General features: G+C 42.1%; 1 protein-coding gene across 1 annotated transcript in view; it reads left to right on the top strand.

Annotated features, from left to right (window-relative positions):
- Positions 1-26,580, top strand: part of ptprsa (protein tyrosine phosphatase receptor type Sa) — a 219,463-nt gene that overhangs the window by 167,464 nt on the left and 25,419 nt on the right. The window contains exons 17-26 of the mRNA XM_079158092.1: positions 9,207-9,800; positions 10,860-10,954; positions 11,327-11,577; positions 11,847-11,934; positions 12,984-13,193; positions 13,461-13,624; positions 15,178-15,189; positions 15,517-15,632; positions 20,417-20,464; positions 24,372-24,469. Of these exons, the coding sequence (XP_079014218.1) occupies positions 9,207-9,800; positions 10,860-10,954; positions 11,327-11,577; positions 11,847-11,934; positions 12,984-13,193; positions 13,461-13,624; positions 15,178-15,189; positions 15,517-15,632; positions 20,417-20,464; positions 24,372-24,469 (1,676 nt within the window). The remainder of the gene's footprint in view (positions 1-9,206; positions 9,801-10,859; positions 10,955-11,326; positions 11,578-11,846; positions 11,935-12,983; positions 13,194-13,460; positions 13,625-15,177; positions 15,190-15,516; positions 15,633-20,416; positions 20,465-24,371; positions 24,470-26,580) is intronic.

Here is a 26,580-nt window from a genome sequence, read left to right as displayed (position 1 = left end):
CTTTATTGGGCCAAACCTATTCGGAAGATTTGGAAAAGCAGACATGAATAAAGGAAAATTTGGACATTTATATAAGTGTATTAGGTATCCTTATCAAATGTCTTATGTTAAGACGTTTGTTTCAGTAAATATATGTTTTGTGTCATTTTCAGCTTCTGAATTTTATCTCAGTCTTTTTTTTCAAAATGAATCATTCTGAGGTACATTTGGATTCAAGAACAGTTCAGTCAGTTGAATTGATGTTTGCTTTTACCAGGGCAGTATTTATGATTTGAATCATGTTCAGAAGACTATCCACAGATTTTTAGAGATCAAGGGGGTGATATGAGGTACGTGGTAGATTTTTCAGACAGATTATGACAGCTTGAAAACCCCTGTTGAGTCGTTGGTTTGAGCTTTAAGGATGAAATACTGGAGGCTAATGCCTGCAAACTACAAAGCCTTGTCTTCTTCAGTTTTTTCCGTGGTTATCAACGGGCAAGCGCACCACTTGAACCGGGCCGCTTGAGCCTGTTTGGAATAGCAGCTACCGGTTACCATGAACATGATCTGAACCTGTGAAGCAGGCTGCCTGCGAATGTGAGAGCCTTCCTCGAGAGAACTTGAGGCATCGAGCCAAGATTGGAGCGTCCTTTTGTGTGAGCATCTGTGTCAGTCAGCTTTGGGAGGCTCCAGAGAGCCAATATGTACATAACTGTGCACATGTAGGCGTGTATGTATACACACACACACACACACACACACACCTACATATTTAGTCACTCTCACATACTCATGAGCACTTACAGTCTCCACCACCGATCTCACAAATACATTATATGCAGACCCATACTGTGGCACAATCATGAAACAACACACACCAATGGATACACACATGTTGGGGCATTCTCGCAACCCAACACACACACACACACACAAACATAGGCAAATGTCCCAGGTCCCGACAGGTGTGTGTGACGCTGCCAAAGGGGCTTGAGTGAGTGCTGACACTCTCCATCCCCCTGTCAGGGTTGGCTGACTGATATGCCAGTCTAGCACACTCTGTCTGTCCCTCAGAGGGAAAGCCTCTCCTTTGTATTATTGAAGTGTAAAGAAATGGTTTATGCCAGGGGGCAAAGATAAATGGAAAAAAAGGAAAGGGTGAGAGGTAGGGAGAAGCCGTTTTCAGAGATGAAGTGGTTGTCCCTCTTGTTCTGATCGATGCCAGGATGACCTGGTGCAGCTATTCTCAACCAGTGGCCCGCAGGTGGGCCTCAGAGCCCCATCTAGTGGGACGCGTGGGTACTGCCAAGGGGTCAGATTCAATAAAAATATATATTTTTAGTCATTTACAAATTTCACATTTGCCATGTTCGTGTTCATACTGGACAAGGAAGCGCCACGATTGTTGGAGAAGTGCCGCCGGCTACCTTTTGGTGCCAATGTAAACCAATTGGGCTTATCACACAAAGATGCGCCGAGGCGTGGGAGGTCTGTGGCCAGCTCGCGATCTTCAGCGATAGTTTTGGTGCCGGGTCTATTTTTTCCGCATGACGCAAGCGAATCTGGCAAGATAACACACAAATAATCCACTGTAAATTATTTAAATTATTAAATTATATATTAAATGTGATATAAATGATCTAATAGTCGTGTCACTGCTGTTTGTCATTGTGGTTTATACATTACGTCCTTATTCCATATATTTGTCAGTTGTGTCTAAACAGAGAGCGAGTGTGACGAGCAGACACACAAGCAGACAGAGAGAGAGAGAGAGAGAGAGAGAGAGGGAGAGAGAGAGGGAGAGAGAGACTAGTTCTATAGAAAAGAGCAGAGGAGCCAAATTGCTTAATGCACATCCGATGTGGACCGCCAGGCTACTGCTCATGCGACAGTTGACGTAGCGTGGCACTTGCATGTACTGTGAACCCGACGTTGTCGAGCTAAAATTCCCCCGAGTAGACAGTGCAAGGTCTGCCCCGAAAGCAGTGAAACAAAATGGATCGGTATTTGAAAAGAACAAGTGATGTGGAAGACAACCCTATGCCTGCGAAAGCTCTAAAGCGTGTGGTAAGGAAAAATGACCCCGAATACATTAAATTTGGATTCATAAGGGCTGGCAGTGATGCTGAGGCGAAAGCACAGTGTGTTGAATGTGGTAAAATCCTGTCAAATGAAGCGGTAAAACCATTGAAGCTCCAGGGACACTTAAACACAAAGCACCAGGGATGGGATAGGAAGCCAAATGAGTATTTCATTAGAAAAAGAGACGGGCTTCAGGAACAACAGAAAAACATCACATTTTTCCTTATTTATTTGGGAAGGTGGTCCATAATACATCAGCACGGGCACATGTTACACAGTCATTTAATTATAAATTAGGATCATATGATTAAAGGCCTTTCTCATATTAGACAGTCAATACTCTTATACTCACTCTTATAGCTGAACTCTCAATTTACATTCATTTAAATGTAGAACCTGTGCTACATACAAAAAAAGATGTACTTTACATCCTAATTTGGACATGGTACCTACTGGAGTACATACTAAAAATGGATCTCAACATGTATCAGATTATTCTATGAAGCCAGATTTAGTATATGATGCTTTAACATGTGTGATGTTCGCCTTGTTTCGATGTCCTCTGCAAAACTGCTCTTTCAAGTGGTTTACTCATTCATAAATGAGAACCCTTTAATAAAAGAGTGATGCAAATAAATACAAGATATTCTACTAGATTAATGCTTTTGCATGTATGCACTTTTAAAACACACACAAACACACATAACATATACAACAACTTTTAAAATATTTTTACAGACATGCACTTAAAGTGAACAACTGTCCCTAGAAACTATGACATCAGAGTCTTGTTATTTTTAAGAAAAACATAAAGGCCTAAAAAGCGACATCAATATAGAACATCATGACTAATAGAGCATGTTTTAGTGCCACTTAAGAGTCGATTCACATCAATGGCCAATTTTTTCATCTTCCAGACATTCTGACATACCTCTCTGGTAGTTTGTTGTATCACAAAGCTTCCAAAAGAATCTATCTTTTGGTTTTTATAAAAAAAAAAATAGAACTGTGCACCTATTTGTGAGTCACAGACAAACAACAGTCATTCTGTGGATGTAACTGTCTTTGTTTGTTGAATGAAAGCCAACGTGAGAGAACATTTTGGAGGGGACCAAAAGGAGTTTTTATTGACAAAAGATTCAAATGTTTATGTCTGAAAAATGTTATTCCACCATCCCATCTGCACATTGTGGAGTCTTTCACTGGGCGGAAAGGAGCAGCAATCAATAACCATCCTTTTTATCTTCTTTTCTTGCTCCAGTTCAAGTGGACAATATACATTGTTCTCTATATTAACAACGTTTTCAAAAAACCTAAGTAGAACTAAACAATCAACAAACTTAAAATAAGTACCTAACATTCTATAGAGATGGATAGATAGATAGATAGATACTTTATTCATCCCCCGGGGGAAATTTGTATGTTACAGCAGCAAAGATATACTTCAGCAAACGAAGTAACAGAGTAAAAATATCAAGTATGAAAAATGCACAATATATACAATAAAATAACAGAGTAGAACATATTAAATATAAGAACATAAGAAAAGAAAATAACAAAAATACACAGTATATACAATGAAATAGAATAGTGTTAAATTAACTAACTAGGTAAAGAAACAGTAGTACAAAGCTCAACCAACAGCAAACAACAGTGTAGCGGTGTGTAGTCATGTGAAGGATGATCTGGCCAGAGGTGATTTATTGTACAGTCTTAATAGCAGTGGGCAGGAATGTTTTCCTGTATCTGTCCTTGTGACAGCGGAGTCAGTCTGTTGGAGAAAGTGCTCCGCTGTCCCTGGGTTCCCCAGCACCACTAAGTTGAGATCCCCCGAGCCTACTGTAAAGTGCAAGGGGGAAAAAACTCTGATGTGTGTGTAGATCCTCATATAAGGGAGGAGCGACTGTTCATGTTATGGGAAAGCACTATAAACATGAAGTAAAGGCTCATAAGGGAAAAACAAAATATCAAGGAAGTGCCAACGCTCTACATGTAGTAACACAAAGCCGCATTTGGCAACTTCACACAGTATCTGTGGCTCCGATTGGCAGCAAAAGATAAACTGAATGTTGAAGATTTACAAATCAAGTCATCACAGTCAGAAAAAGGTGATGTTGACCAACCATTTCAGTTGTCTACTTGTTGTACAGTATATACAGCGCTGTAATAATGTTAATAGTGTGATATGTTTGGCAGCTAGCATTTAAGTTTTACTGTCTATCATTTTGGAAGTTTTATTTGTGCTCTTTGTAATTATGTGAAGTGGTTTGCAATATTAATTATTCATATTGCAAGTCAAAGTGGATATATAATCAAATGAACTCAGTCACACGGTTGTTAGACAGGCACTGGAGATATTATTAGGGTACCCTGCCCTTTCAGTATCTTGACAGCTCACAAACAGCCGTCGCCTAACCTCTCAGCACTTCATTTAGATTTCTGCCTCCTGTGAAAGGATGCTTAGGGTTGCATTGTGTGCGCGTTGGAAAGGGTGTAAATACTTATTCCAATACTGACTGCCGACAGCTGACTTGAAACATCAGCCCTGATCCTCTCATTGCATGTTTAGTAACATCCTGATTGTTAATTTTGTCCGGTCAGAAATCATCAGTGTAATAGCCCTGTCTCTTCCTCCTCTCTGTTTCTCTCTCTCTCTCTCTCTCTCTCTCTCTCTCTCTCTCTCTCTCTCTCTCTCTCTCTCTCTCTCTCTCTCTCTCTCTCTCTCTCTCTCTCTCTCTCTCTCTCTTTTTCTCACTTGCTTCCTTAATAAATGGGCCGTGTGAAATGGGTTGCAAATTTGACTTCATGGCATTTCCTGCCCTACCAATTACTCCTCTCCATGAACCTTTGACACATACACACACACACATACGCTCCTTCAAAAAGCAGACCAAATTAAAAGCAGAGGGAAATGACAATGGAAGAGTGATGGACCTTCAAGGTTAAAAAAGACCCTTTACACCCACAGGTCCTTAAATATGTTAAGTCTCCTTAGCCAGGCTGTAGCCACTGGTTAATCAGTGGGAGATTTAGTTTCTATCATCAAGGAGTGCTGCTCAAAGCACAGACCCTTACATTTGAGGTGACAGATAATTCTTAAAAAGTGCACTTACAGTATGTGCACCATGACATTTGCACACAAGCAATATGTAATTGTGTTTTTTGGTATATATATTTTAACGTGAGTCTGCAAAAGAGAGGCAGGAAATGAAAGGGAAACCTAATCGCCGCTTTCTCGATCAGGCTGAGTAAGTGTCAACAGCCGGCTGTTAATTCTGTGGCCTGATGGGAAACGTGTCGGGAGGCCCACAAGGAGGGATTGAACAAGGCTCGACCCTGAAATGGACGTAGAGAGAGAGAGAGGGGTGGAGGGGGTGGCGGAGGAGGTTAGGAAATGAAAACGGGGATTGGGCAGTGTGCAAGGGGAGAGAGATGAACTCTAGAGTAGAGGGACAATCAAAGTGTCCAAGAACCCCAGAATCACTCATGTACACACACACACACACACACGTACGCATTTCTGCCCCCTCATATCCCTATTGGGCCCTCTTTTCCACAGATTGCTCCTTGTCCCAAGTCACCTTCACCATTCCACATTCACTCATTTTTCCCTCCTTACCATGCCCTGGTTCTCTCTCTCTCTCATCACCTGTAGCAGCACACTTGCACACAAACTTAAACAAATACACTGCGCACACCACGAACAACCCCACCTCCTCCCAACACCAATCTGCTGGCTCAGTACTTGTGATCCCTCTTCCCAGTGTGCAACGTTAAATGTACAAATAATAAACGACTTTCAGGGCCACAAAGGTTGTAATGGATGCATTTGGGAGCCTGTTGAGGTTAGAAGCTAAGCACAGAAATTTAGAATGGAACCCCCCCCCCCACCCTACACACACACACACACACACACACAGGATCATTATCTCTGATTCTATTTCCTTGATTAGCGGTGAACATGAAGGCAGAGTGGGCTTTTAAATGACACCAACCTGAGCTATAGTATGTACCCAGAGAGTATTAGGAGCATTCGTCTCACCCAACACTCGGCGCCCCCGCCTTTCCATTACCGGCAAAGACTCAGCCGACTAGCCACCATCCACCCACCAACCCCCGTCTTCCTCTCGCAACAACCCTCAGAAAGAAGACCATTAGCAAACGGAAATGAACAATACGAGCATAGGGAGTGGACTGTGTAGAGTGGATTGCTTTGTGTGTGTGTGGTTTACTACGTGCACATTATGACTTGCATCTTGCCGCAGGAACACATGCTATATGTAGGTACATGTACACAGACACACACACGTAAAATAATACTATTCCACTGAGAAGACGTACGTTTGCCTCAGACTAATGTTGGCTCCTCCAAATTACTTTTAAGTCCATACTGGGCAAAAAGCCAAAGAGCTCTGTATGCAGGTGGAATGGTGTGCTGGAGCTGAGTGCCAAACCAGGGCCTCCTGTATACCATCACACACATCAACACATACACACTGCCCATTATGCACACAGATACACACAAGCAGATGTACATAAGACGAAAACTGTAAGAAAAAAGGCTCAAATAGATGCTGCAACGTGAATGCATGTACAGTAACGGGTAACAAACAGTGGATGTATAGTGATGAAGAAGGCAAATGTATCCATAATTGCAACTTCTTAAGATAATGATGAAATTTATGTTACACATTTGAAATAGAGTTAATAATTTGTATTCGGCTTATTCAGCGTTTTTAATTTATGCTGAGAAAGCTCTCACTGCCAGGACAAACCAATTTGCTGCCGACCCAGTTTGCCGACCCAGTTGGCGAGCTTTTTGAATCAGAAATATACAGAGATTGCCAATCTTCTCACGAATGGTCTCACAATCTCATACAGAGGCATGAAATTAAATTGATAATGGTAAATAAACTATCATTGTTGTTGATATCATTCATCCGGGTGTAACACTTTTGTGATATGTAACCTTTCAGCTCTAATGCTGATCCTGTATTTGTTTATAAATGTATCGTTATGCGTTGTTAAACATGTTTTAAATCCAAGATATTACCATTCATTTTGGTTTCAGATTCACTTTATTCTCAAATTCACTAAATAAATAAGGAGATTGGTGGTAGACGCTACATGAGAAGAAAAAGACCTCCGGCACATGAAAAAACACACCTTGGCTTAGAAAAATCAATAGAATATATTTTATTAAGATTTTCTGTTCAGTCGAATTTCTCAGATACACCTCCTTTTGTGTTCAACTCGAAGTTTCCCGTTTCTTAGAAAGTAATAACTCTTGACTCAAATTGACCAACTCAAATATACAATGGACATTTTTTCTCTGAAAGATTTTCAGTCAATTTTTGTCAATTGTCGGACAAAAAATAAATAATCTGAGACCCCCGAAAAAGTTTGAAATACAATTGAATCCTGTTTGGTTAAGTTTCCTTTGAGTTCGTTCCTGCTGCCCCTAGCAACTTTTCAACTTTTCTCACCCTAAAGCATACCCTGCTTCATTGTTTATTTTACTCTGTAATGGGACCATACTTTACAAAATGAACATGATGCTGTATTGAAGAAGACTTGTGATTGAGACCATACACTCGTGTTTACAATGGTAACTGAGGTAATAAATCAAGTGACAATTAGGGTCATTTTCTCATAGTCTTCTTTACCATCAGACTTCTTTTTGCAACCAGAGAAGTCGCCCCTGCTGGCTGTTAATAAGAATGCAAGTTTAAGGCACTTCTGCATTGTCTTCACTGCTCAGAACCGTGACTTCACTTAGCACAGTTGCATAGTAAGTGCCCGCTCGCCAGGCGTTTAGGGAACATCTGTAAAGGCTACAGAAAATGACCCGGTTACAAGTACATCACTGACAGTGTGAATATCTGCAATTGTATCCTTCAGTTGTATTTGACAGTTGTCTGTCCTGCCTTGTATTTCGGAAAAAAAAGAGGGACGTAGATGAGCGAGTCAAAGATGGAATCTGTTTACAGAGAGATGGGGCTCAAGTGTGAATCAGCAACACTCATCTCTCACAAAGCTTTGACGGCAACTTGAAACTGAAGGCTTCCATTAACTGCTGCAGCCTCCATCCCACGGATGGGGCCTTAAAAGGAGAGTTAAGATGAGACGTTTGTCATCCATAAGAGCAGCAAAACTGGGCCACTCTGAAGAATGGTGTCTAGACCCCGAGTGTAGATCATCCATTTTACAACAAGAGATGACTCTTACAGCTGAAAGAGGCACTGTTCTCTGCTTAAAGTTTTAGTGATGCTTTGCAGTACCAGTTTTGGCTGGAGCTTACATGTATCATGAAATGGTAATGGAGACAGCGATCACTCAAGAATTTAGAGGCTCTGAGGACCTTCGATGTCTCCATCCAACTCAACCTGACTCAGTTTGTTAGGGTGGTTGAAATTACAATTGTGACTGAAGTGCAGATTCTGTAATCTATTTACATTTGCTATAGTCACGTTTTGGCAGTCCATGTCCACTCTTACAGTATAATTGCACAGGTCTAATCCAGGTATTTGTTTGCTAAACGCTAAATAATGCGCCAGCAGAACAGATGGATACAATAAAAGTCCCACCTCCCCTTCTACCACCGCAGGGGATCTTTTCCTGCTGTTGCATCAAGCCAATTGACTGGAGTGACATCTGTATGCTGCAGGAATCAATAGCAACATTGCTGGGGCTTCAGTGCCTCATGATTTAGCTGAAGAGCATTGAAACAGTGTGCTTAAAGTTGATGCACTTTAGCACCGAACTAACTGAACTTCTGCTATCAACTGTTGGGTTCTGAGCTATATCTTGCTTAGTAAGTAAGGAGCAGCATAAACTGTATTTTTCTAATTTTTAATTATAATAATGAAATATATTTTGAGTTATTATTAGTATTCTTAACGTTGCTGTTTTTTTAGTTTTTTTTCAAGTGACCCTACAGGAATAGGATAACAAAAGTGGTGTTTGCCTTGTGAAAGGTACTAGTAGTTTCCTCAATACAGCTACAGCTGTAGTATCCCTGGTGTCGGTTCAGTTTGTGATAAATATCTACATGTATAGTGTTAAAGCCTGTCACTTATTCATCTTTATATAACTGGAAAGCACAGAAACTAAGATTTGTTTTTATTTCTTTGTCTGTACAGTGCCTGGTCTTCCCTATCTGTCAGTGGCACAGGACTCAGAAACATCAGCTGTGGTTCGCTGGGACCCTCCAGATCTCACCAATGGCATGGACCTGCAGGGTTACCGGCTCCAGTTTGGCCGGGAAGATGTCTCTCCTTTGGCCACACTGGAATTTGCTCCCCAAGAACGACAGTACTCTGTGGGCAACATTCACCGGGGGGCCACTTATCTCTTTAAAGTCTCAGCCAAGAGCAGGGGGGGCTTTGGGGAAGAGGCTGTGGTAGAACTCAGTGTGCCCGAGAAGACGCCAGGGGGATACCCTCAAATTGATGAGGTTTCCAACGTGACATGCTGCTCAGTGCGGCTGTCCTGGTCTCCTCCCGTGCTGGCGGAGAGGAATGGGGTAATCACAGAGTACACGTTGGCCTATAAGGAAACCGGTACAGGAGGAGCGCCGCTGGAGCTCCGCTTTCCCCCCAGCCAGTCCAGCTATGTTCTCAACAGCCTCAAACCGAACTCGGCGTACGATGTGAAAATACGTGCGCACACCATTGTAGGTCCAGGTCCCTACAGCCCGCCTATCCAGTATCGGACGGTGGCCTTTGATCCAACAGGTAGGACTTGTCTGTTTCTTCTCCAACCCGGTTGGCAGGGGGTTGGAAATTGGCAAAAAAAAAACAAAAAAAACTGGGCCACCCCCTCCTTCAACCGTCTCCACTTCTCCTCAAGAAAGAGAAAAGATTGATATTAAAATAGTTTGCCGTGGGATACTCACTTCACTAACCCAAACAAGGTAAAGCCAAGTCAGTAAGTTAAAGTCAGTCATTTGAGAAAGAGGAGAGCAGCCTAAAATGTCAAGGTAAGTGTTGTTTGGTCAGACACTCCTGTCAGTCATCCTTGCAGCCCTTTGCCAAGCACACTCACGCAGCTAAAGCCATCTCACATCCTCAGTTTGCAATCAAGGTAGGACCTCAGTCAAATCCAGTCACTCCAAGAGTATGTTTAGACTATTCTAAGAAAATGACAGAAAGCTGATTTTGGTTCTTTATTTTATTTTGGGTTTTGGGTTTGTTTTGAGATATCCCCCCCCCCCCCCCCCCCCCCCTCCTCACCCCTTTCCTTCCTAATTCCTCTTTTCCCCTTCCTCTGTCCCTTAGTGGGACAGTTTGTGGCATGGCATCCCCCAGATGCACTGCTAAGGACTGTTGGCATGCTGTGTTTTGAGTCTGTCTCTATGCCCGCCTGGCAGCACATTGGCAGTGTCAACCCAGACTCAGTGGCGGCGTAGGGACAGTTGGCACTGGGACCACATAGGTCACTTGTTAATCCTCAAGTGGTCATGGGTTCAAAGACAGTGTTGAGATGGGTTGGCACTGCCCATGATGGCTAGCCAGTGGGTACACCCTTGTGCTCCATGGGTTTGTCATCCATGAGTCTTACGTGCTGTCTGTCTTAACCAATGGCGTTGCCCTTCTCACAACCAATCGCAGCTCACCGTTACACTCACTCTCCAACCCAAAGGACCGTTGCAGGGGAACGAAAAGAGTTTTTATTTTTTAAACCAAAGGTTCTTCTTTTGTTTCTCTTTCCTTGGTCTCTCTACATGTTCGATTTACTAAAGCTGCTCTGTCTTTTTTTTTTGTTTTGTTTTCTTGCATTTGTCAACTCAACAGATGTTCCAAAGAATTTCACTGTCAAGTGGGCCACCAAAACCACAGTAGTCATTGCATGGAAGTTTTCTGAAAGCAGGTCTCCATACAAATGCACGGTGAGTTTAATGTAGGGCAAACAAAAAGAATTCAACTGTCAGCTCAGTGATGTATTAATATAAAATCATTCCTAAAAATTCCTCTCTATAATTTAGAAGTGATTTTCATCTGTTGGTCTGAAATTGAAAATAGCTTGATTTTACACCAGTGCCGTGTTTTAGTGCATTTGTTTATTTCCGTGCATTAATTCAACTCCTAATCATTCTTATTTCCAACATACCCATTTCTTGACTCATGTAATCATCTCAATGCACATGCATTCTTAGCTGTCTATTACACCACCAATGTATTGACCTACCACCATGATCATGCATCCAACTATCCCTCTTACCAATTATCGATTACGTTTCTGGACCATCTATTATCTCTAGATTGAGTACAACCGTCAAAAGATGGATGTGGATGCCAGGCAGATGAGGGTTCTCGTCACCGGGCTAAAGCATAACACCACCTACGAGTTCAGGGTGACCTGCCAAGAAAGCATTGACGGTGGACCAAGACACCGTGTGGTTGCCAAGACCGCACCTCTCATCCTGGTCAAGAAACCCAAGCTGGACATCTATGCTGAGCCTGACAACATTCTCACCATGTCCTTCCCACCGGTCGATACCAAGGATGTCAAGTGAGTAAAGCTTGCTGAAAGATGGGTTCTGCAGGCTCTGTCTGAATTATCTTCGAGGGTTGGGGCATTTAGGTTTAAGTCTTGAGATGTTTGAGATCTGATGTAATATGGATTGCGATCTCAAGATGTCTGAGATGTTGGAATTGGAGATTAAGCTTTAGGATTTCTGAGACACTTTGCTCAACCCCTCGCAAGTATTGAATTTCTACTTCATTTTCCTGTCAACCATATGACAAATGCTTTAATTTACTTTGGTGCTGTGTTTCCAGGAACTTCTATGTGGTTGTGGTGCCACTTAAGAGGACCTCAGGATCCGTCAAAAACCTGAAGAACCCAGATGAGATGGACATGGAAGAGGTAGGATATTCTAAAAGCAAAAGATGTGAGCCTTTTCGGGCACAAAAGAAATGATTAGGTTAATTGTGTATACTGGGCCAAACAGAGCATAAGTAAGCAATTTAATAGGTAGATGCTACTTCAAAACATCAGTAATACATTCTTCTTTTGAAGAAACTATATTCCTCTCGCTCTATTGGCAAAATTGTGTGTTTCTAGGGAGGGATTCAAGAGACACTTGTTTGTGTAATGACAGTTGCATATGCTGGGCAAATTGTACTGCGCACACCATGTACCAGACATGGGCACACACAACACAAACATAAGTACATCTCAGCTATGCTAATTCATCTCCCCCAAGCATGCAGCAGAGAGAGAATTACACAGTCTTCTCCCACTCTTACCATCTTACCATAGCTCCAGGTCACCTTGAGCGCCAGATCAACAGCAACCATCCCTATTGGATTTGGGATTACACACATTTCCTCTGCTTAGTGCCTGCCTCTGTCTGCAGTTTGAAATGAATGAGAGGGGTTGGATGTTGGGGAGTGGGGTTGGAGCCTGGTTAGATGGAACATTGCCAGAGACTTAGCAGCTGTTTGAATCTAAGGGTGCAGTTACCTCTACCTCGTTTTCTTTGGTCTTTGTTAGTTCAGTTAGTTATTGTGCAGAAAAGAAAGTGCTTTATTTATTGGAAAAATGTGATAACCTGTAATCCTGCCACATTGCAAATATTTATTAGTGGAGCTTGGATAGTTTCATAATTGATTGACCATACCACATACACATACTCTAATAGTTCTCAGAATTAAAGGGTTGACTTACTGATGCCATGTTATTTTGTGTGTTTCTCTTTTTTCATCATTGAAAGCATCTGCCTCCCTTGGTCTTTCTAATCTGTTGTCTACAAACACTGCAGACGCTAAACAAACATTTGACAGCATCAGAAAACATTATTAGCCCAGACTTAGCTGTTGTCAATAGGAACTGCAATAAGGGGATACCTAGAGGATACCAAAATGAACACGTAAAAAAGCAGAGGCAAACTAATGCCCGTTTTCATCAATCAGCTGTTGCGGGAGGTGACCCCAAAGCGACGTTCACGCCGTCAGCTAGCTCAGCTGGACCAGAGGAAGCCCTACATCACAGCCTGCTTCAGGCAGCTGCCCTCCAGCTTCACGGTGGGATCCGACTACCGCCACAGCAGCTGTGAGAACAAGCCTCTTGAACCTGGCCAGGAGTATGTCTTCTTCCTGTTGGCTGAACTCAATGCCACTGGGGTGAGTTACTAGTTTAGCTCAGTTCAACACAGTTCAGTTGACTTACTTTTAGTCAATTGCTTTTTCTCGGAGTGGATTTAATAATTCACTTCCGTTCATTTGGTAGTAGTTCGCTTCAGGTTTGTTCATCTGAATCTAACACATTTCATTTTTGTCCAGTTTCTGCTGCTAAGTCACTGAATTTCATTCATCGTGTGCATACACCACGCTGTGAGTTGGACTGTGTTTAATGTGCTATGTCAACTTCTCCCTGATCTTTGTGTTCAGAAAATGTTTGCTACCAGCCCTTATACCGACACGGTGATGACTCCCAAGACGGAAGTGGAACCCCTGCAAGTAGAGACTGGTGACGGACTCATATGGGTGGTGGGCCCAGTCCTCGCCGTGGTCTTCATCATCTGCATCGTCATTGCCATTCTCCTTTATAAAAAGTGAGTTGGTTTGGGAATTGTAGTTTTTGTGACGAATGCAGTTGGACCTTGGCGGTTTAAAATAACATTGTTCAACCTCAAATGATAGACAATAACACTCAGGGTTTGTATACAAGGCGCTGCTATTTTGTAGTGTGTGGCCAGTATAAAATGCTTTATTCTGGAAACTTTTACAACCATTTTCTGATCAAGGTACCAGGGAATTGAGCCCTTTAGCTTTGCATCGTTGCTGCCTTTACACAAGCAATATAACTGCAATCCATGTTTTAACTGAATCAGGGTAAATGTGCTGGAAGTCTCAGTGTTCTTTCTAATTCCAGCAACACATAATGAACATGTTCCTGGCATTTGATGTTGAACAAGTTATGTACGGTGTTACAGGGGAATTGGGCTGTTGGAAAATAATTGCATGTTAGGGAGCATGTTGAAAGGGGGGCCTTGTTCTGTATTCAGCATGATATAAAAAAAAAAAAAACACAACATTGTTGCATGTAAATATGAAAGAGCTTTTCTTGTGAAAAAGATGGTTGGGGGAATAGAGGTGGTTGGAGAAAGGAGAGAGGAGGAGATTCCTTGAGATGGTGCTCAATAGCTGAACTAAGAATGCTACATTCTACCAATCGAGGGATGTCACAGAAATGCCTATTTCTTCAGGAAATAATGCTCCGTAAAGGTGTCATTCCAATGTTGTCCAAGTTACTTCATAGTCATTTTGAACCGTTATTGCTTTAATTAATAATTGTTCAGGAGTGAGTGACCCTATTTTCTAGTAGTGGAAATCAAGCTCTGCATTTATGCCAAATGAACAAGGCAGCTCTCCTCCTGTCTAAACAAATGTACTTCCAAAACATCCGTCTACAGTTAATATTTCCCCACTTTATTTCACAGTTAGTTGTAGCTTAGGTCTCAGTGACTGGAGAGGTCGCCTTACATACCAGGGAAGATCCCTGAATTATTTCACGGGGGCTGGTGTGAGCCACACAAGTACAGATTGCTACTGTCAGATGATCCTTGACTGTCTGACCTTGCCTTAGGTCAGTCTTTGTGGTTAGGGAGAGTAACATCTCTCCTTGGATCTCTCTCTCTCTGTTCTCTCTTCTCTTTCTGTCTCCCTCACTCTCCCATCTCCCTCCCAATCTCTCCCTGGTGAATAGTGTTCCCCAGGTCTGCCCTTGGCCCTGACATTCCCCTTACCCATCTATATCTGCACCCTCGCACACACACATATGCACACACGCGTAAATAGGCACCCAGACACAGGCTCACGAATATATGCACTTACTTGCACATTTTATTGAACACTCACTTGTTCTCACACACACTGATACATGTGCACACACACACACACACGCACGCATGCACTCACCTCCTCCAAATGCTGATGAGCTTTATCTCGCATTTTGCGAGCCCAGCAGCGACCCCTGTGCATTTTAAACTGCTCTCTATTGATTTATCTCTCTTCTTGCCTCCCCCCCTCTCCCTTTCTCCTTGTGTGTTGTGTTTTCACCATCTTTATATATTTATTTGACTCCTATTGCTTTCTCTGGAAACAGCAAACCTGACAGGTAAGGTTTAGTCATACTTTATTGCCTTATACAGGGGAAGACAAAATAGCCTGCCGCAGCAAAAACGATGCCTTTTAATTAGTGAAGGTGAAGGAGAATTTTGCGCACCTGATACAGAGATTTTTCAGCTCACCTGTTTTTGATTGGGTTTCACTCTAGCGTTTCTTGACCCGCTGCATTATCAGTCAGTTGGAGTTGCTGAGTTGTTTAGGTATCATCATTAGTAAGAGTAGTGACTGCTTTGCTTGATCAACTGCTCACTGAAAGTTGTTGTTTTTTGTTGTACGCTTTCCCCTCTTTCCACTCTTCGCTTGTCTTGCTTTCCAGCCGCAAGAGAAAAGAGTCAGAGCCGCGCACAAAATGTCTGCTGAACAACGCAGACATTACACCCCACCACCCTACAGACCCTGTGGAGATGAGACGCATCAACTTCCAAACTCCAGGTACAGGAAGGACACACAACACTTACACTGAGGAACATAAACGGTCTCATTGTAAAATTCAGCAACCTCTGTCGGTGTAGTTTAACAGATATACTGTATTCACAACATGTTTGGCCGAATTTGTCTACATTGGACTTTCTGTAGAAAATAGATTTGAATTGTCGCTGACAATATAAAAGATGTGAAGGAGCTGTGGGTGTGACAGCCTGTCAATCTTGTAAAGAGACCTTCCTAGTTTTGCCTTCAAGGAAAACTGGTATTTTACAGCTTGGGTCGTGGGTTACTACAACATTGTGTTACAAGAGACTGACTAGAGATTTTGGACACACCTGTGCAACGTAGTCTAAGTGTTTTTACCCAGCGGCCCCTCTTAACAACAAAATAAATAGAAAAGTAAAAGCACAAATAGCTCTGCATTACGAGTACATCATGGATTATTGAGATAGCAATAGTTAATGTTCTTTATTTACACCTCCAAATAACTGGCCTGCAAAGAATCCAACAACTTTTTTTATTTTCTTGGCCTAATTGGATTTGCATTCTAAGACAGTGGACACTTATGTCTGTTATCTTTACAATGCCAGTAGTGAGTACAACATTAGGCCAGTCCAAAGGTTTCAGAGTTGTAGAAAAAGAACAGAATTTGAAGAAGCTACTTACCTCCATACACATTCATGGAGGCCGCTGTAATGCAATTTTTATCCTCCAAATACCAAAGTTTTGCAGGAACTTCAAAATCCTCACTTTTACGACCTACTGAAATGGAAACCAAATGTTAAAATGTGGCAAATAATGTTCGTTAGCACCTGCTCGAATCCCACAAAACCGTTATTGGCTGTTAAAAGCTCATATTTGGCCAACTGCTATTTAATAAAGCAAATAAAGACACACACCTGCAGAACACCTTCCTTTTTAACACGTTCTGTTTTTTTAAAGTGAAAATGTTTTACTCATGTGCAGTTATCAGTTTTAATATACACATAACTTACATAGTGAAAACTGATTGTAAGACTAGCACACACATGCGTACCGCCTACACAGAGATTAACTATTCGCACATGATGCAACTTAAAATTTGAATTTATGCTGCCGCATATATGTCCGTGAAGTACTCCCACGTCATTCTGTTTGACATTATGTGCCTTCCATAACTACCTGCAAGCCATGTATGTGTGTGTGCCATGTCCTCATGTAACAATTAGCCATTTATGAATAACAAACAAGTTGGAGAATGATGTCTGTTGTTGGACTTATTGTTTCTATGTTTTTGTGTTGAAAAGAAATCCTGTTTTTAGGTTATCCTGGGTTTTGACCTGCTTTCTCTTCTGTCTCACTTTCCGTCTGGTTTTCATCCGAGATAAAGCCTGGTGTTAACAACAGAGCGCATTCGATCCCAAACTCATTCTCTAAGGCTTCTCCATCTTCCTCCTGCCTCCGTTTTCAAACCCATTATCTATCGGTCTGTCTTTCTGTTATTTAGCCTTCTGTTATCTAGGCCACAATGCAATCTATAGTTTGTTGTAATCGGTCTGAATTATATTTTGCTTTTTTGTGTGTGTTGTATATGATTCAATTAAGTTCCCAATGCATAATACTAAGCCATGATTTGTTTAAAAAAAACATATATATATATATAAAAGTGACATGGGTTTACATGCAGCACATTTCCAGTTTTGGAAATATCCGAACATATTAGAGGTTAGTTACCTCCATTGTTAGTTTTCCACAAGATGGTTTGGATTATATTCTTTCTTCAAGGTCTTAATTTGACCGAGTAATGAGAGACATTTTGAAAAAATTTCGGTTTATTTCAAATGTTCTCACCAGCCCAAGCCAATGGGTTAAAAGAATAAACGCCTCCATCTTGTGTTCCCTCGTTTCTCCTCCCTTTCTCTTCCCTCCGTCTTTCTGTCTCCCAGTTGTCTCTCAATTATCCATCCGTCATCCACGGCCAGTCTCTGCTCCATCAAAGGGCTCAGATTTCAAAACGGAGCATTTCTCTTTATCTTCTTTGGTAGCCCAGTCATGCTGCCTGAGTTTGTATCTTATTTACATGAGAGACACGAGGATGAAAGGAGATGCTGAAACCTGCTTCTGCATAATTAGAAGTTCAATTTTCTTCTCCTCATCTTTATCTCGCCTGATATTCAGAGCCCTATTAGTGGTTCAGCAATGACAAGGTTTTATTGGCCATTCCTGGTATTTGTCTCTCTGACTTCCAGCACTTTCAACTGTACCCTCAACTGTCCTCCTTCGTTCCTTAAATCATAGAATCTCTTGTTACAATCTGACTCTCACATAATGTTCACCAATGCATGCTGAGAGTCCTCTTTATACTGTATATGAAAAGCCTTCTCATTCGACAGCCCTGTCGTTGTTCCGCAGAATTGGACGATGTCGTTATCTCTGCACCCGAGGAATTTAATTTGAATGGACGTTTTAGCCCAATTAAGTGGGCCGGTGAGCATTTGTGAACATCCCCATCAGCTAATAGCGACCATTGTTCAAATGAGCATACTCCCAGTGCACTTATCCACGGCCTCTGCTATCCAGCAGAGCATATGCCGCATCGGCAATGTGTGCTCGGTGACCCCTAGTGCTGGGGAACAAAAATATGTTTTTGATTAGACTTCCTATAAGCTAAGCTCGGCCAATGCGTTTCAGAGAGAGTGTGTACATTGCGTGTGTGTGTGCTTGTGCGTTTCTGCTTTGAAGCCTGTAGGTCATGTGACAGCCTCACAGTGACATCCCATAATTCCTTGGGGCGCAGAGTGGCTCGTTTTGTCATTATCTCCATTGGTGCCCGGGGTTTAATTGTCAAATGGGGCCAAAGTAATGAAGCAGCACGACTGAGTGGATATCTACTGTCTATCCCCAACCAAGCCCCCCTTTTGCTACAAGTACTCGATCTTTTCTCTCTCTCATATTTTTTGTGTCGGCCTTTTCTCTGTTTCTCTTTTTACGACTTCGGTGAAAAGATGGTCAACTGTAACAATGACAATTTATATATATATATATATGAACTCAGGTGAACACTCTGGGTTTACTCTTTAACATATCTCTGATATATTTTCTATTTATACTTTATACCACCTCGATGTGTTGCAATACAGCATCGCATATGACACTTCACGCCCCCATAATTCTCTCAGAGGAAGTGGCTTCCACATTGAAGCATGTAAAAATCAAACATTTTCTTGCAGACGGCATCACACACTTGCGAAACCCACAGACACCAGCCATTCGCTTCCGTGCAAAAGCAACCTACTTGTTTCTCCAGATTACAGCAACGTCTGCAACAACCGTGCCCTCCTCCTCACCAAGAGTTCTGTCGAAACACACACACACACACACACACACACACACATAAAGATAATCAGACACGCCTGTGCTTTCCCCCCCTGCTGTGATGAATGACGTTTGGAGACAGTGGATCAGAGCACCCCCTGCTAGGCTTAATTAGTCATTGTCACAAATCAATTAGGCAGAGGGGGATGTTCGATGTCTTCATCTCTCAGCGCTCATTTGGCGCCACTGGCCTGACGTCCTCTCGCTGAGACGTCAGTGCAAGGTAAACCCAGCAAAACTCATTTTAGCAACTTATATTTTGCAGAATTTAGAGATGCAGTGTTTAGGGCTGACATACATCCTAATCATGTTCGTATTTCTTCATTATTCCTTGCGCTTGTTTTGGCTCCCAACTGGGATTGTTGTCATTCCTGCCTTTTTACTGTATCAATGTTTTCGTAAATGTGTTATGTTTTTTGGGACCAGACTTTTTTCGGTAGGAGAACAGAGTTTATTTGAGAAAAACAAACATCTTTTTTGATTTTGCCCACGGATCAGATTTCCTTGCCTTCGTCTTATACATGCTCTGGAACAAATTATCTGTACTCTTTTGGATACAAGTTGCCATCTTTGGGTGATGTGATCACTGAGCTGTTAATCTGAGTTCAGCTTTCAGCCCTGGCAAAAATTTGTTTCCCTCCACTTGATCGGCAGCTTGGCAGCATCCCATCAAACTGTATTCCTTAGCCACATGTTCAGTTAACGTCGTCACAGATGGCTCCTTTCTGCTTGAAGGGCTGAGACGACCTCAGTCTACTCGGACATAGCATCGCTGGCTGCGGCCTCAGAGGACTTCTCCTCTGGTGCAAATAAGACTTTGAACCATCGCAGCATTCCTCAGAGCTCTGTCTCCAATAAGCTGTGGCTCCACAGCTGTCAGCCAAGAATGTGGACACTTTTCCACACCTTTCATTCCCAGTGCCATTGTCTCAGCACCAAGCCGCTGAAGAAAGAACCTTTCTGAGTTAGTTTTCACCAGGAAACATAAGCTGGTTTTCGCTTCTCTGTGTCTTCCTCATTGCTGTCAATGGGACGTTCCAGCGGGTGTTCATGAAAGCTTAGAGATAGCAAATCAATTTTCTTACCCATGATGTCTATGACCGTTGATATGGGGCTTTGCAGAAGGGTTTTCTCAGCAGGCTGATGCCCTTGGCTAACCAGTCTGGAGGACTGTAGCTGATCTGATCTGATCTGAAATTGTAGCCCTACTTTTTCACGACTGTGTGGCGGTCTGGACTCAAGTCTGTCAATCAGGCCTCCCTGGGAAGGGCCTTAGTTGACTGATGGTAAACTGTTGGTACAAAAAAAAAAAAAATCCTTTGTGTCTTATCTCCTTTTGTCATTTTGCACACTTTTATATTTTCTTTTACATAGCATCTTCTGTTACATTACAACCTTTTGAAATCATTTTCTCTTATGTTTGCTGTTCTTTACAGATTCTGGTCTAAGCAGTCCTCAGAGTGAAGCAGATTTTGACTATGAAAGTTAGTCTCTATGCTTTTAGCATTTGCGTACCAGCTTTTCTTATCTTTTTTTTTTGTTTTAAGCTCGCTTGCCTTCATTTACAAATACATACAGTAATTTGCATTTGTTTGTTTTTTCACATTATGCAGCAAAATTTCAGCACTAATTAATTTGATGTTGGTTACTACTGGTATACTGGGCTGTTTTTTTCCTTTCCTTAATTGAATGTCAGTCACGATATTCACTTGGGCTGTTGGCTGTGCATTAATCCACCATGCATAAATAACCTGTGCGAGCACTTCTGCTGATGTAGAGATGGTTGAGAGGTTGTTTTTTTACAGGAGTACAATCACTGTTATCCCTCTTTCTCTGCCTCCCCTTCCTCACCTCCTTGTTGTTGTTCTCCCTTCTTCCTCCTCCTCCTTCACCACCACTGCCCCATTTCCATTCTGAAGAAACAGGGTCTTTTCTGTGCTCGGAGATAACGAGCAGAATTAATTAAAGCGGCGGCAAACAATGGCTCGACATTTGATCACCCCCTCTCGCTGCTCACTGTAAAAGGATCATCCGGGAGAAAAAGCAGAGTTTCTGATTTTCCGCTTCCCCATTTTTCGCCATTTATTTTCTTTGCTTACCCACAGTCAGACTTCTTCCCTTTTATATGGAAATACGCAGCATCATAAATAGGCTTTCCGAGAGAGACTGTTTTGGCTTATCAAAAAGAATCATTATATTTCTCAGGCGCATCGGGATATTGGATATGTGTAATTAGACGCTAGTTTATTTATCTGTGTTCATTGATCACGCTGGTTATTGCTGTGAAAAAATAGAAGAGTCTGTACATGGATAGTAAAAAGCCATGGTGAGGCGGGGGGTTGTGTTTAAGAGAAGGGTGAGCGTTGGAGTGGGGGTAGGGAATAACAACAATTTTGTCCTTGACTGACTTTGCTTGAGTACGGGTCACGCCAAAGCCTAGTTTTGAAAGTGAATCTTTTCTCGGATAAACACTGCAATGTGCCGCGCAGTGTGTAAACGACAAAAAGAATCAGAGAACAAAGCGGACGCGATCGACTCATTTGTCTTGAGAACACAACACATGGGTGAGGCTGGAAAAGAACACTGAGAGAGAGAAATGGTTGCACAAACAGAATGGTTTAGCTGTGAGGTGAAAACATGACAACTTATAGGGATGTATAGCGCTATGTTGGCAAAAGACAACGTGGAATAAAAGGTCAAATAATGGAGTTAAGACTTTTGCAGTTGTAAGGATTCAAATAGTTTTCATACACGTTTTGTTAAACATTCTACCAATGTTTTAGGGAATAAACAAGCCCTAGTATGTAAAACCTTCAGCCTTTCCCACTGGCAGTGCATTATGCTTTATTTGGATGTATACGTAAACACTTTGGCCTCGTATATCTCTCCAACTGTACCAGGCACTTATACATGCAGACAGTAATGCGGGCAGTAAACAAAAACTGAAATGAATTGATGGAGGTTGAGCGTCTCAGTAACGCACACACACTCACAAATACACATAGAGACACACAGAGTAAACTAGAAAACCACACACACACACACATATTCTTTGATCTCCTCTCAAACAACCCACTCTTGTTCTCTCAAGGAGAAGTGCGGGCCCCTCATTTGCATACGCATTTACTTATTCCGCTCATAATGTCTGATACCTTTTCCCTTTGAATTCGAGGCAAGTAAACTGACAACTAAATTAAATTTGCAATATTTTTCTTGATGCTGATCTCAATGAGTTCCCGCACCAGAAGTGATTAGTAACTCTGTCTCATTCTCAAGTGATGCCACCGCAATCTGCATGCTTCGTCAGCTCATTGAGAAACTCAAGTAATAAATAAACACACAGTTCTGTCCGAATGCATTCGTATCGTTTGAGTTCTCCTATTACCTTACAAGGTTGTGTTTCAGTTTATTTGAAGATATTGAAAAGGAAAATAATTTCAACACCGGCTTTAAAAAAAAATCTAAATGGAAGAAAACTATTAATTCAGTAAACATTTAAATGAAGATGATCATTCAGAAGTGCATGGGTGTTTGTCAAGTCGGCTGTTAATGCAGTGTGTCCATTCATTTTCGGAGGGATGTCACGGCATCCAGCGTCATCTCCATTTGTCTCATATATGCATTGTAATCTGTGTTAATCTTCGTGTAATTGATGCTGCTGCATTGTTCTGTCAGTGTAAAATAAATTACCATTACTAATGAAGACTGTCAGCGCAGAGAGAGTTGGGCTCCCTCTCTTAAGCGTAACAAAAGCAGCCAAAACACCAGTGACCCCCTTGACATTGGGGGGGATAGTAGGCATTGTGAGAAAAGGGAAATTATGGATGGTTAATGTGATTATGCCGATTTGCACGCCCAATTAAGCCTTTGTAACTTTTCTGTGTGAAGAGCTTTCAACATGTTGTCGACTTTTGACCCTCGTCACTCTGCAGGACGAGAGACCTCTTATAGGCAGGCTGCACGCAGGGACAGAGCCACAATCTATAGCTGCTCCATATTCCATTACATGGTCTCAGCATTATGCTCCTAAATGGATTAGTGACTGGAGTGCACAGCAGTGCTGATAATATTGTAGCATCAGCGACACAATATTCAGTGGATATTGAAGCGAGCCGGAAAAAAAAAACTCAAACAATTTTCCCACCCAATTGGAAAGCTCGTTCTTTCTGGGAATTGCTTGGGTTAAATGTCAAAAGGATCTGGAAGGATAAAGTAGTGGGCATGCAACTGTGAGTTCTTTTTTGTGATTTCGGGAAGAAAGTGGTGTTCATCTTAGAGCCAATGTTCACTGTTTTTTTTTTGGGGGGCGGCAGATAGAAGGAAATAGTAGAAACAGCAGCTTGCTTGCTTTGCACCGGCTGGCTGGAATGGAGCAGCTCACTGTGTCACTCAACATCACTCACACTCCTAAACCTCCTTACCCCCCTCCCACCTCCCTCCCCATGAGCCCCCAGGTCAGGGCTCCGTTCTTCAACAAGCGCCTTTTTATAGAGGCAACAGTCCAAATTGTCACCGAACAACAGAGCACAACAAGAGCCTTACAGGATAAGGATACAGTCGTACTGTATCCCTGTGGGATATGTTAGGTCTGATCCACATTGACTGTTTAAGAGCTTCCCTCTCATCTTTCTTTTTAATTGAAGATTGTGTCGAAAGTAATAAAGTTTAAATGTTGAAAATAATAATATATAGTATTCACGTATCAATATTGAGAAATTACTTGGATCTTCTTTAAGTAAAAACATATTTCCATAACATAGTTTTTTTCCACCAACCAGTTATCCAGTGTTGAATTCTTCTTACTCTTAATTATCTTCAATGAGGAGTGAAAGGGAATTTGCCAACATAAGCATTCCATTCATTCAAAGACTAAAAAAAAAGGCTGTTGTGTTTCTTGTCTGTGATCTCACCATCAAAAACTTTTTCATCTTGTGTCATTTTTAACTCATTTCCAAAGCTATTAAAGAAGATTGATGTCTTCGGATGTTTTTCTCTGGCTACACTCAGAAACTTTGGTCCACCTATCCATCAGCATCATGACCATTGTGGGAATAAATACACTTTGGTCTGTGGGTGTATATACTAGCAGCTTCTTTAGAAGATAATCAGCCCTGCTCGACAGACCTAGCTGTTTTTGAGCTCTGGCCTGGTCCGATCAAGTGCTTGTAACATCACCAGTCTATACGTGTTTGCTGTGTGTGACATTCACCATGTTCTGCACAAGCTTCCCCACCACTAAAACCCAACTTCCATTGTTATGTAAGCAACACATTCTCACCCAAAATCAGGAGTTGTGTGATTTGAACTTGTGTGTCCTCTCTGCTGTACTAACGAACTTTCCATCCTCTCTTCTCCTGTGTGGAAATTCTCTCTCAATTTTTTGACAATCAGGTATGATGAGTCATCCTCCCATCCCCATATCAGAGCTGGCTGAACACACAGAGCTTCTCAAGGCCAACGACAACCTCAAGCTCTCCCAGGAATATGAGGTCAGTGGGCCAAAGGGTTCAAATGTCAAAGTTTCTTCAGAATATTGAATCCTGTCTGATTGTGTTTTCATTGGAAGGGGACACAAGAGTCCCTTCATTCCCTCAGGGAAATGTCTTTCTCTTTCTTTTTTTTGGCGTGTCAACAATGCTCCAGCTGGTGGCGCTTGAGCAATTACGAAACATCAGTTATTCTTTGCCACGTATGTCTTCAGATATATTTTCAGCCTCTACATGGCAAAACAAGACAATTGTCATTTTTGTATACTATATCCCTTGGCGGGTTGTTGCAACTCCTCAAATTCTTTGCTGAATAAAAGAATCATGCGACTATAATGCGCCCAGTCCTACATCAGGAAACAGGAAAACAAGAAGCTGAATCTTGCTGCTGCAAAATGTCCTTTTGTGACATCTAAGATGTGTGTTGGGTAGGTGCAGGTGAAAGATAGAAACATTGAGAAATTGGGGACTTGAGGGAACCTATTTGAAAAAAAGACCAGAAATTACAGTCATAAACATTTACTTAAGGAAATGTAATTAACGTAATGGCTCTATAAGAAGATAAATCAGTGATTTGAAATTCGTCACACACACACACACACACACCAGTGAACTAAGAAAAGATGATTTTTCTTCCAAAATAGAGACATAGACTGGTGTACGCACAACTCAACTAATGTGTTTTTGGGAAAAAGCGCAGTGGCAGTTAGGCTTTAACATAGTCCGTTTATATGTGTGTGTAGAAGGGGTAGCCGAGCTGTCTGAGATCTGAGACCGCTGCGGTTATAAATGACACTAGAGTTGATTAGAAATCAGGAGTGCTGAATCAGCTCTCGTTTGCATACAAGCAATATCCCCTCCTCGCCATTCCTAAATCACTGTGCCTGTCGCCTTGCTGCACGCCAAGCTAAGGTAGGAAGCAGGTACACCGGCATAGATTGCTGTCATCATGCCTGCCGGGGGATGTGGGTGGATAATGACTTCTCATAGCCATCCAGTATTTCTTGGGTATCTATTATTCATAAATCCACACCCGAGCTATGTACCAAGTGGACAAGCTTGTTCCATTCGGGGGGAAGAGAGACGAGAGACGTGATGCCAAAGTTGACGTGTTGGTACAACTACAACTTCTAATTACTTGGCTTTGAGAGAACATTAAACCCCCCCCCCTTCTCCGTTCGTCTCTTCTCCCACTCTGTCTTTTTCACTCTCTCCGTCCCCTTGCCCCTTCACAAAACCACCCCCCAGGAAAAATAAATGACCAAATTAAATAGAGAAGTGTAATTTTAATTTTGTTATTTTCTTGATGAATGGCTGCTCGTCCGGGCGCCCTGGCTTGCCAAGCACAGCTCTACGGGGCTTTGACTGATTGGTTTTTAGCCAGGCGGGATGTAAGGGAGGAGGAAAAATGGAGCGAAGAGGGTAGAGAGATGAGGTGGGGAGGCTTGGTTAATGATGAGGATTCAGTGCGGGGAGAGAGAGAGAGAGCAGGGCAACTCAGCTGGAGAGCGGAGATGAAGAGGAGATAATCTGACACGCAAACGGCAATGAAAAGGCAGCCACAGTTTTACCTGAAGATACAGACGCCGCTGAGTTTGTTATCCATCTTCTCTCTCAGGCACTTAAGAGCCATGTCCTGCAAAGCCTCCCCGCTTGACAGGAGCTGTCATTCATCTTCGAATGTGTCATCATGGATCAAAAGGAGGAGGAAGAGGGAGAAATTCTAGTTGTTGCAGAATTTGAGAATGGACTTTTGCCATACATGAGTCCTAAATGTAATTTATGAAAAAAGCTATTCAAGTTTGAACTACACAGATGTGGTTTTCAATTTTTGAATTGAGCGATGTTTCAGGGAAGTGACCCCAATCTTTTTATGCACACAGACACGCACACACACACACACACACAGTCAGCCTAAAGGTAATCTGAAAAGAAAGAGAAAATAGCTGCAGGGTGTCTGCTAGAAAAGGAGTGTAAACATCAGAGAGGAGACGGGAGATGGAGGAAGAGATAAAGAGAGAAAGAAATATGGGCAAAAAGTGGAAGACTTTGAAGATGGAGAGATGCAGATAAGGGAAACAGGGACAAAGAAAGAGGGTTAGAGACGAGAGAGC

The sequence above is a fragment of the Pholis gunnellus genome, assembly GCF_910591455.1.
Source record: "Pholis gunnellus genome assembly, chromosome: 4".
In the NCBI taxonomy this organism is placed as follows: domain Eukaryota; kingdom Metazoa; phylum Chordata; class Actinopteri; order Perciformes; family Pholidae; genus Pholis; species Pholis gunnellus.
This window is presented reverse-complemented; position numbering and strand designations above follow the sequence as displayed.